The 12,015-nt window shown below is 42.6% G+C and overlaps 1 protein-coding gene across 5 annotated transcripts in view; it reads right to left on the bottom strand.

Moving 5' to 3' along the window:
• Positions 1-12,015, bottom strand: part of baiap2b (BAR/IMD domain containing adaptor protein 2b) — a 158,717-nt gene that overhangs the window by 6,546 nt on the left and 140,156 nt on the right. For 4 of the 5 annotated variants that reach the window (XM_090217318.1, XM_036960473.2, XM_090217319.1 and 1 more), the window contains one exon: positions 8,597-8,634. In XM_090217318.1, coding sequence (XP_090073444.1) covers positions 8,597-8,634 — 38 coding nt within the window. Of the gene's footprint in view, positions 1-7,367; positions 7,632-8,596; positions 8,635-12,015 lie in introns of those variants that run through there. The other variant, XM_090217317.1, reaches the window with a different exon arrangement.

The following is a 12,015-nucleotide window of genomic DNA, read 5'->3' as shown; positions in this document are numbered from 1 at the left end:
AGTAAATATGCATTTTAACCTCATAGATTTAGCTGGTGGTAATTTGTGGATTAGACACTGGCTGGAATGTGGTTTTAACCAGTCAGCACTCAGGATTAGACCCACCAGTTGTATAAAACCAGCCAGTCAGCATTCAGGATTAGACCCACCTGTTGTATAAAACCAGCCAGTCAGCATTCAGGATTAGACCAACCCCTTTTATTATGACATAATTTGTCATAATATGGTTATAACACTGTCATGACACATATTTCGACCTGTTGTGACATATATTGCGTTATTTTATGGATGGTTATGACACCTACATAAGAGTGTAACAAAAAACACAAAACCTACCATGGTAGTTATTTTACGGCTGGTTATGACAACTACATAAGTGTCAAAAATTACATAACCTACCACACAAGGCAAAACGTACCATTACGCCATAGACTACTTGTCAACAATATGTTTGTTATTTTAAAATGTTCTAAAATTGACCACATTGAATTATCATTGTAATTGTGCACACATTGATATCAGACACGCACCGACCCCAACGCTATGTTTCTGATGACTGGGATAAATGTAGGAGTAGATTTTAGGAGCAAGACAAGACACCCTCTTTGTGACTGCTGGCTGACATAAGGGCAGTATGTAATAGGCCTATCTGGCTTATATGATTATGATCGTCATAATGCTTCTTGACATTGTTATAAAGTGTATTTTCTTAGTCCAAGTAAAGTGACACAGGATGGTCATAATGCTTCTTGACAGTGTTATAAAATGCATTTTCTTTGTCCAAGTAAAGTGACACAGGATGGTCATAATGCTTCTTGACAGTGTTATAAAAGGCATTTTCTTTGTCCAAGTAAAGTGACACAGGATGGTCATAATGCTTCTTGACAGTGTTATAAAAGGCATTTTCTTTGTCCAAGTAAAGTGACACAGGAAGGTCATAATGCTTCTTGACAGTGTTATAAAGGCATTTTCTTAGTCCAAGTAAAGTGACACAGGATGGTCATACTGCTTCTTGACAGTGTTATAAAAGGCATTTTCTTTGTCCAAGTAAAGTGACACAGGAAGGTCATAATGCTTCTTGACAGCGTTATAAAAGGCATTTTCTTAGTCCAAGTAAAGTGACACAGGAAGGTCATAATGCTTCTTGACAGTGTTATAAAAGGCATTTTCTACAAGTTATTTAAAATATGATGAAAAAACAAACAGGACTGTAAACAATTAATTACAACAACAACAAAGGACTTAAGACAAAAGGAAAGTTCTTGAACCCCCGCACATTTAGAAGAAATGTAGGTTTTGAATAAATGTAGGTTTTGAATAAATGTAGGTTTTGAATAAATTTAGGTTTTGAATAAATTTAGGTTTTGACACAAGTAGGTGTCATAACCAGCCATAAAATAATGCAATAATGCAGTATGTCACAACAGGTGTAAATATTTTGGTCATGACAGTGTTATGACCATATTATGACAGGTTGACAAGTTATGTCAGTTGTTATGACATATTATAACATGGTTATGACCGTGTCATGTGTTGTGACACTGGGTGTCAAGTAAAGTGTTACCATTAGTGTTATGCATTTGGATTAATAATGAATTACATCATCCATTACCAAGTTTGCATTCCCCAAGCATCTTAAATACTTGTTCTACTGCAACACATAACAGTTGTTATAGATTACTCAACCAATGAGAAGCAACTATTGTTGGCCTTTAGCTGTATATCATGTTAGACAAATGAACTAACTTCCCAATTAAGCATAACGGTCTTTAAAATAAAGAAGTGTTATGTTAAAAGTCCCCTGAGATTGCAAAGGCCTTAGAGATAGATGTGCATGAATAAGGGTACAGAAATACAATAGAGTGCTCAACTGAAATAATATTTATTTAGCTTATTTTTATAGTAGAAAGTCACCATACATTTGAGGTCATTTTTCAACATTACACTATTTTGGTGTCCCCCAAAGCATGCACATCAATATCAATCATTCTCTGTACATTATTCCAATTCATCTTCACAACAAAAAATGCATTGTTCCAAAAAATGTAATCACAAATAATAGAAGAATACTATATTGTATTATTATTTTTTACACAGAGAGTGGGTGTGCCATCTCTTCAGATGTTGCAGTCGTATCACTCATACCTTAGCCTTATTCTAGTGGAGAAAGAAGAAACATTGGCAGCTTCCAGTCGTAGTAACTCGTTTGAGAGCGCTTTTGTCTCTACATTTATCAAAACACAGATAGACAGAGAAGGGGGTTGGCAAAGCTAGGGGAATTACACACAGACAGCAAGAAGGGCAGGGAGCAAGAGAGACACAGCAAGGAGACATTTTGTTTGTGGCAGGGAAGGAGTTTTGGGTAGTACAGTTTGGCAGTAAATGTAACTTTTTCTCCCTTTAGCAAATTATAACAAATGGGTCAATCTAATAGGATTTCAAGGGGAATTCAAAGATAGTGCTGTCATAGCAAATAGCCTTATACTTAGCGGCAATCATTTCTGATTTGGACAGGACAGGGGTTGATATCGACAGGTACTGACAGACATACAGACAAACAAACAGACTAGCGTCGTTCTTTATTCAGCACACAGAAATAACAGACATACATATTTTATCCTGCCTCAGATACAGAGTCATGCTTTTTCATTTCCTTTCTTTATTCAAGTCTTTTACTACAAAGACTAAAGTACAAGAAGGCTGAACAAAGTTACAATAACGAATCAACCCTTCTCCCTTTTAAAGGTTTCTCATTGTGTAGTGCAAATATGTGTCAAAATAGCAAGAGACATAGTACATGCAAGCTTATTTATTACGAAGATCTAAATGGCTATCGATCCAATTCAGTTATTGCCATAATTTGCAGTTGTGCTGTTGGCAAATGATGACTCTTTTAAGGGCATCTGACCCATTTATTGTCTCCAAGGTCTCTGTACATTATATACCTGGGCAGACTAGAATTACCTATTTGTTCTGTGACATATGGTAATTGCACAGGGGACACGATTAGATTGAATGGTTTATAGATAGAAAACATTTATTGATGTTGCTCCCAAATCATTATCCTATTGTATGCACAGCAAGAGACACGGTCTAGTAAATTATTAAAGCTATTTGTAAACAGTTGGCAGCCAGGCAGCACTGATTGAAAGGGATGAGAGAGAATGATAAGAGAGGGTGTTGCTTTGGCAACATGGTTTATGCACCATGGGCCCTATTCAGACTTGAGATAAGTTGACTTAACATGGACTTATGTCAAATAATGTTGAATTAACGCCATGTTTTCTTGACTTAAGTCCTACTTAGCAAAGGTCTGAATCGGGCCCCATGAAATATAGCACCTTTGTCGTGGGATGGCAGAGGTGTAGAACAGGTTGTTGTCTTCTGTTGTCTTTTCTTTCATGCGTGAACGCCTGAACGGTAACCCTACTCAGAGCCTTGCATCTCTTTCTTTCAGGGTTGAGGGTTGTTTTTTTTACCCATTCAGTCTTGATAAAGTACAGTATGTTGATATTCAGACAAAACAACAATACTCAGAGGCCCCGTAGTACATGGATATCAGAGCAAGGTGTCTTTCACACTGCCTGCTAGACCTCAGACATCATAAAACATATTACCTTGTGGCTAATAATAGTAATAATAACATGATAATACAAGTAATTTGGTTTTTAAGTTGCGTTTTGATCAACTGATATAATCAATAGGCATATGAATTATTACACCCCGGCCATCATACAATCTAAGCTTGATGCCCTCAATCTCACACAATTTATCAATGAACCTACTAGATATAACCCCAAATCCGTAAACACTGGCACCCTCATAGATACCATCCTAACTAAAACACAATCCAAATACACCTCTGCTGTTTTCAACCAACATCTCAGCAATCACTGCCTCATTGCCTGCATCCGTAATGGGTCTGCGAGCAAACGACCACCCATGAGGGGTGACGACCACCCCTCATCACTGTCAAACGCTCCCTAAAACACTTCTGCGAGCAGTCCTTTCTAATCGACCTGGCCGGGGTATCCTAGAATGACATTGACCTCATCCCGACAGCAGAGGATGCCTGGTTACTCTTTAAAAGTGCCTTCCTCACCATCTTAAATAGGCATGCCCCATTCAAAAAATGTAGAACCAGGAATAGATATAGCCCTTGGTTCACTCCAGACCTGTCTGCCCTTGACCTGCACAAAAACATCCTGTGGCGTTCTGCATTAGCATCGAATAGCCCCGTGATATGCAACTTTTCAGGGAAGTTAGGAACCAATATACACAGGCAGTTAGGAAAGCTAAGGCTAGCTTTTTTAAAACAGAAATTTGCATCCTGCAGTACAAACTCAAAAAAGTTCTGGGACACTGTAAAGTCCATGGAGAATATGAGCACCTCCTCCGAGCTACCCACTGGTCTGAGGGTAGAAAACACTGTTACAACCGACAAATCCACTATAATTGAGAATCTCAATAAGCATTTCTCTACGGCGGGCCATGCTTTCCACCTGGCTACCCATACCCCGGTCAACTGCCCGGCACCCTCCACAGCAACCCGCCCAAGCCCCCCCCATTTCTCCTTCACCCATATCCAGATAGCTGATGTTCTGAAAGAGCTGGAAAATCTGGACCCCTACAAATCAGCCTGGCTAGACAATCTGGACCCTCTCTTTCTAAAATTATCTGCCGAAATTGTTGCAACCCCTATTACTAGCCTGTTCAACCTCTCTTTCATATCGTCTGAGATTCCCAAAGATTGGAAAGCTGCCGCGGTCATCCTCTTCAAAAGGGGGGGACACTCTAGACCCAAACTGCCACAGACCTATATCTATCCTACATCTCTAAGGTCTTTTGAATGCCAAGTTAACAAACAGATTACTGACCATTTTGAATCACATCGTACCTTCTCCGCTATGCAATCTGGTTTCCGAGCTCTCAAATGATTGCCTCGCCTGGTTCACCAACTACTATTCTCTGATAGAGCTCAGTGTGTCAAATCGGAGGGCCTGTTGTCCGGACCTCTGGCAGTCTCTATGGGGGTGCCACAGGGTTCAATTATCGGGCCGACTCTCTTCTCTGTATACATCAATGATGTCGCTCTTGCTGCTGGTGATTCTCTGATCCACCTCTACGCAGACGACACCATTCTCTATACTTCTGGCCCTTCTTTGGACACTGTGTTAACTAACCTCCAGACGAGCTTCAATGCCATAGAACTCTCCTTCCGTGGCCTCCAACTGCTCTTAAACACAAATAAAACAAAATGCATGCTATTCAACCGATCATTGCCCGCACCTGCCCGCCCATCTAGCATCACTACTTTGGACGGCTCTGACTTAGAATACGTGGATAACTACAAATACCTAGGTGTCTGGCTAGACTGTAAACTCTCCTTCCAGACTCACATTAAGCATCTCCAATCAAAAATTAAATCTAGAATCGGCTTCCTATTTCGCAACAAAGCTTCCTTCACTCATGCTGCCAAACATACCCTCGTAAAACTGACCATCCTACCGATCCTTGACTTCGGCGATGTCATCTATAAAATAGCCTCCAACACTCTACTCAGCAAACTGGATGTAGTCTATCACAGTGCCATCCGTTTTGCCACCAAAGCCCCATTCACTACATACACTACTCAGCTTTGCCTTATCTCGGCTCGCTGTTCACCATAGCAGCACCCACTCGTAGCACGCGCTCCAGAAGGTATATCTCACTGGTTACCCCCAAAGCCAATTCCTCATTTGGTCGCCTTTCCTTCCAGTTCTCTGCTGCCACTGACTGGAACGAACTGCAAAAATCACTGAAGCTGGAGATTCCCATCTCCCTCACTAGCTTTAAGAACCAGCTGTCAGAGCAGCTCACAGATCACTGCACCTGTTCATAGCCCATCTGTATACAGCCCATCTATCTGCCTCATTCCCATACTGTATTTATTTATTTTGCTCCTTTTGCACCACAGTATCTCTACTTGCACATCCATCTTTTGCACATCTACCATTCCAGTGTTTAATTGCCATATTGTAATTACTTCGCCACCATGCACTATTTATTGACCTAATTTGCACTCACTGTATATATACTTTGTTTTCATTTTTTCTACTGTATTATTGACTGTATGTTTTGTTAATTCCCTGTGTAACTATGAGTTGTTGTGTGTCGAACTGCTACGCTTTATCTTGGCCAGGTCGCAGTTGCAAATGAGAACTTGTTCTCAACTAGCCTACCTGGTTAAATAAAGGTGAAATAAAAATAATAATAATTAATCATCCATTTTATTTTATGGTACATTTATGTACAGTACATATTCATTGCCATCTATTTCATTGGTCGCCTGCCCTCAAATTCAAATGAAAAATGAACATTTACATTTGAGTTATTTCACTACATGTGATACATAACCTCTCATTTAAAGAGGGATATTAGAAGTCACCCGAAGGACCTCACAGTCTGTAAAGTAAAGTCACTGTCTGAAGCATAAGAAGACACAGTATACTGTAGATGAACTTGAACTTTTTGACCATCATACATGATCATCTTTACATTAATAAAACAATCCCCTTTGGATTACCATTTTGATTTACACTGGTAATATAAATCCTTCATCTTTCAACCTTGATTCTGCTGGAGAACACCGCAGATTTTATTTAGAAACATTTGTTTCATTTTATTGTATGTTTGCAGAGGAAGAAATCCCGATTAAATAGAAAAGACATGTACATGCATGAAAGACAAGCTAAAGATTTGACAACTGTTCCTCCTCAGACAAAGTCCATCATTCCAATGATTTTAATAAGGATGGCTCAGGATGGTGTCAGTCCTTTAGCGTGGGGTTAGTTGGTTCTGCTTTGTGGTTCTGGTTCCACCAGTGCTTGGCCTGGGAACTGCAGCGTAGCGTGGAAGTGCAGGGTGTGAGGAGAGTGAGGAGGAAGAGTATAGGGGGAGAGACAAGTCTACCCCTTGGTGGGATGGAAGGGAGAGGACGGGGGGATGGGGGGGGGGGGGGGGGGTAGGGAAATAGACTGGTAAGCTCAGGTGGAGAGGGGAGTGTTGTGGTGGATTAGAGAGAGGGCGAGAGAAGAGGGCTGAGGGTTAGAGAGAGGGCGGGAGAGGAGGGGTGAGGGTTAGAGAGAGGGTGGAAGAGGAGGATTGAGGGTTAGAGAGGGGGTGAGAGAGAGGGGTGAGGGTTAGAGAGAGGGCAAGAGAGGAGGAGTGAGGGATAGAAACTGAGTGGGAGAGGAGTGAGGGTTAGAGAGAGGAGGGGTGAGGGTTAGAGAGAGGGTGAGAGAGGAGGGGTGAGGGTTAGAGAGGGGGTGAGAGAGAGGGGTGAGGGTTAGAGAGAGGGCAAGAGAGGAGGAGTGAGGGATAGAAACTGAGTGGGAGAGGAGTGAGGGTTAGAGAGAGGAGGGGTGAGGGTTAGAGAGAGGGTGAGAGAGGAGGGGTGAGGGTTAGAGAGAACGCGAGAGAGGGGGTGAGAGTGACTGGCGAGGAGGGCTATTGATGAGGGATTGCAGAGGTGCCTGGCAGGCAGTCAGTCCTATTGCAGCAGCAGCAAGCTGAGTCTGTGTCTGTCTGTGTGTCTGTCTGTCCCTTCTCACACTGTTGAAATCAATTTCGGAACTGTTCCCCCTTCGGAACTGTGGAACAAAAGAGAAGGAGAAGCTTCCAGGTAGGTGGGGTATATAGGCACTCAAAGAAACAACAGTGGAGCAACACATCCACAGCCAAATACAGTTGGCCAATCTACAGGCATGTACTGTAGTTTGGCCAACTTTGGAGCTGGGTGTCATGTTACTGACTCAGTCTGAACATTCCCTTCATCCATTCACAAGGATTATTTCAATATCATAGTATTTCATACAGTAAACATAACATTTCCCCCAGAGGTATAGGGAGGAGACAGTACAATGTTTTTCATTTCATTTCTCAGACATGAACTGATAGCCTTTCACAGTCAATGTTGACTGCAGACCTGAGTTCAAATAGTATAGAAAACACAGACTACATGGACCCAGGTCTACTATACTGTAGTCTACACAGAGCACAGTGTGGGGCGCAGCGGGATAGTAGTAATAATATGGAGGCGCTAGCTAGCTGCATGATGCGTGGAGGGTCAGTATGGGAGTGTGTAAGCTTGAGGTTTTTCCCTGACTTCAAATTTAAAAACAGAAAAAATGAATGTAAAAATAACCCAAATTAAACTTAACGATAAAAGCTCATGCAAAACATATGTTTCAAGGTAAAAGGAAAAAACATTGAGGTAAAATACTTATTAGGATAAATGGGATAAGGATAAGTGATTCCCATTGGTCCAAATTAGTCAGGGAGAAAACAGAAACAAAAATCACAGAAAAGAAACCATTAAAATAGAAAATAACACAACAAAAACCTGATGTGTCCTTGTTTGTAGTTTGACAGTTGATGTTGTAAAGTCAGAGTTCCTATCAGTGGAATGACCTGCCTACTTGTACTGGCTACTCTTTGATACTGTATATGTAATGCATCCCCAGTCTTTCTAGTGCAATCCTGTCCAAACCTTACCAATTCAGTATTACAATCAAAGGTATTTTTTTGTATCTTATAGAGAGAAGAGTGAGCTTACCTTGTTGAAAAACGTTGCTCATACTCTTCAAGTCCTTGCTGTTGAGACAAAGACAAACCACTTTTCAGACATCAAGTCATTGCCACTTTTGTGTCACACTGGAAACTTGAGAATTCATGATAACAGTATTGCTTGATTGGCAATCCAAAACAGTAGCAATTGATTTGCTGGCTATATTGTACTGCCATGTTAGACAAGGTAGACAGACAGACAGGTAGGCTACTGTTTATCAGCAGTAGTTTATGGTCCAATGTATCTCAGTCGATAACAATGCCAAGAACCGTGGGTTTGATTCCTGCTAGGGCCACAATTAAGAAACATTTATGCATACAGGACTTTATGTTGCTTTGGATAAAAGTGCTAAATGACCTATATAAATATGATATTATCGGTCAATGAAGTGTTGACAGTTGACATACTGATATGAGCCAGTAGGGGGCACCAGCAGAACACCACTGCCTGTAGTCAGAGTGACACAACTATAGAACTAACAGAACTGTCTGTTGTAACTATCTCTATTCTCTCAGAACGTCACTAGAGACATATCCCTAAAATGATTTGAGGTGGGAAAACAAGACAAAGGAGTTGTTACGTGACTATCTGAGCAATTAGAGACTATTATCATGCCCACGTACAGCACCTCTCCACCTCCTCTTACTCAAAAGCCCTGTAAAGGGTTGAGTTTGGAGGGTTTTGGTGTTACATAATGTGACATAGCTCCCGCTCACTCTCGCAAACAGCGACAATGTGTGTGTGTCTACAGTCAGCTGGGCCAGTCCCTCTTCATGTTATCAGCGGGCTCCTGTCACAACTACTTTCGTCAGTACCAGAGGCAGCCGAGCAGCAAGCAGCCTTCTCCAATCTGGGCTCTGTCATCTCTGTGAGGCCAGTCACACACACACATGCACATGGACGGACAGACACACACAGACAGTTAGATTCAGAAACACATGCTCGCACACACACATCCTTGACAAACAGACACACATTGTGTGTGTGAGGCAGAGAGGAACTGATCCCTTGTTTACGTAAGTTAATGGGCCAGAACGTTGTGAGAAAGCTGTGTTGAGTGAGACTGGGGACCCGGGGTACTGTGTGTAAAACACACAGCCTGTCACATTGATGGTTGACTCCTCCTACTGAACAAAAATATAAACACAACATGTAAAGTGCTCATCCCATGTTCCATGAGCTGAAATGAAATATCCTAGAAAAGATCCATAAGCACCAAAAGCTTATTTCTCTAAAATATTGTGCCCAAATTTGTTTACGTCCCTGTTAGTGAGCATTTCTCCTTTGTCAAGATAATCCATCCACCTGACAGGTGGCATATCAAGAAGCTGATTAATAAACAACATGATCATTACACAGGTGCACCTTGTGCTGGGAACAATTAAAGGCCACTCTTACAACACAATGCCACAGATGTCTCAAGTTTTGAGGGAGTGTGCAATTGGCATGCTGGCTGCAGGAATGTCCACCAGAGCTGTTGCCAGAAAATGTAATGTTCATTTCTCTACCATAAGCTGCCTCCAATGTCATTTTAGAGAATTTGGCAGTACGTCCAACTGGCCTCACAACCGCAAACCACGTGTAACCACAGCCGCCTAAGACCTCCACACTCAGCTTCTTCACCTGCGGGATCATTTGAGACCAGCCACTCGGACAGCTGGTGAAATTGAGGAGTATTTCTGTCTTTAATAAAGCCCTTTTTTGGCTGTATTAAACTTATTCTGATTGGCTGGGCCTGCCTCCCCAGTGGGTGGGCCTGGCTCCCAAGTGGGTGGCCCTATGCCCTCACAGGCCCACCAATGGCTGTGCCCCTGCCTAGTCATGTGAAATCCATAGATTAGGGCCTAAAAAATGTATTTCAATTGACTGATTTCCTCATTTGAACTGGCTATATCTAGCTAAGTGAGCTTGAGTAGTGTATGTACAGTATTGTATGTACTGTATATATAATACTAATATATGCCACATCACCAACAAGCTATCATGGTCCAAACACACTAAAGCAGTTGTGAAGAGGGCACGAAAAAGCCTATTCCCCCTCAGGAGACTGAAAAGATTTGGCATGGGTCCTCAGATCCTCAAAAGGTTCTACAGCTGCACCATCAAGAGCATCCTGACTGATGGCATCACTGCCTGGTATGGCAACTGCTCGGCCTCCAGAGGGTAGTACAGAGTGTAGTGCGTACGGCCCAGTACATCAAAGCTCTCTCTCGCCCTCCATTTGGTAAATCCGACCACAACTCTATCCTCCTGACTCCTGCTTACAAGAAAACATTAAAGCAGGAAGCACCAGTCACTCAGTCTATAAAAAAGTGGTCAGATGAAGCAGATGCTAAACTGCAGGACTGTTTTGCTATCACAAACTGGAACATGTTCCGGGATTCTTCCGATGGCATTGAGGAGTACACCACATCAGTCACTGGCTTTATCAATAAGTGCTTCAAGGACATCGTCCCCACAGTGACTGTACGTACATACCCCAACCAGAAGCCATGGATTACAGGCAACATTCGCACTGAGCTAAAGGCTAGAGCTGCAGCTTTCAAGGTGCGGGACTCTAACCCGGAAGCTTACAAGAAATCCTGCTATGCCCTCCAACGAACCACCAAACAGGCAAAGCATCAATACAGGGCTAAGATTGAATCATACTACACCGGCTTCGGCGCTCGTCTTATGTGGCAGGGCTTTCAAACCATTACAGACTACAAAGGGAAGCAGAGCCGCGAGCTGCCCAGTGACACAAGCCTACCAGACGAGCTAAATCACTTCTATGCTCGCTTCGAGGCAAGCAACACTGAGGCATGCACGAGAGCATCAGCAGTTCCGGACGACTGTGTGATCACACTCTCCGAAGCCGACGTTGTGCTGACCACCTGGTAGGTGTCTTCACTGACATTTTCAACATGTTCCTGATTGAGTCTGTAATACCAACATGTTTCAAGCAGACCACCATAGTCCCTATGCCCAAGAACACTAAGGCAACCTGCCTAAATGACTACAGACCCATTGCACTCATGTTCGTAGCCATGAAGTGCTTTGAAAGGTTGGTAACGGCTCACATCAACACCATTATCCCAGAAACCCTAGACCCACTCCAATTTGCATACCGCCCAAACAGATCCACAGATGATGCAATCTCTATTGCACTCCACACTGCCCTTTCCCACCTGGACAAAAGGAACACTTATGTGAGAAGGCTATTCGTTGACTACAGCTCAGCGTTCAACACCATAGTACCCTCAAAGATCATCACTAAGCTAAGGATCCTGGGACTAAACACCTCCCTCTGCAACTGGATCCTGGACTTCCTGACATGCCGCCCGAGCTGGTGAGGGTAGGTAGCAACACATCTGCCATGATGATCCTCTACATTGGAGCTCCCCAGGGGTGCATGCTTAGTTCCCTCC

This window comes from Oncorhynchus mykiss, chromosome 23 (genome assembly GCF_057628025.1).
Source record: "Oncorhynchus mykiss isolate SJ-2025 chromosome 23, ASM5762802v1, whole genome shotgun sequence".
Lineage (NCBI taxonomy): Eukaryota > Metazoa > Chordata > Actinopteri > Salmoniformes > Salmonidae > Oncorhynchus > Oncorhynchus mykiss.
This window is presented reverse-complemented; position numbering and strand designations above follow the sequence as displayed.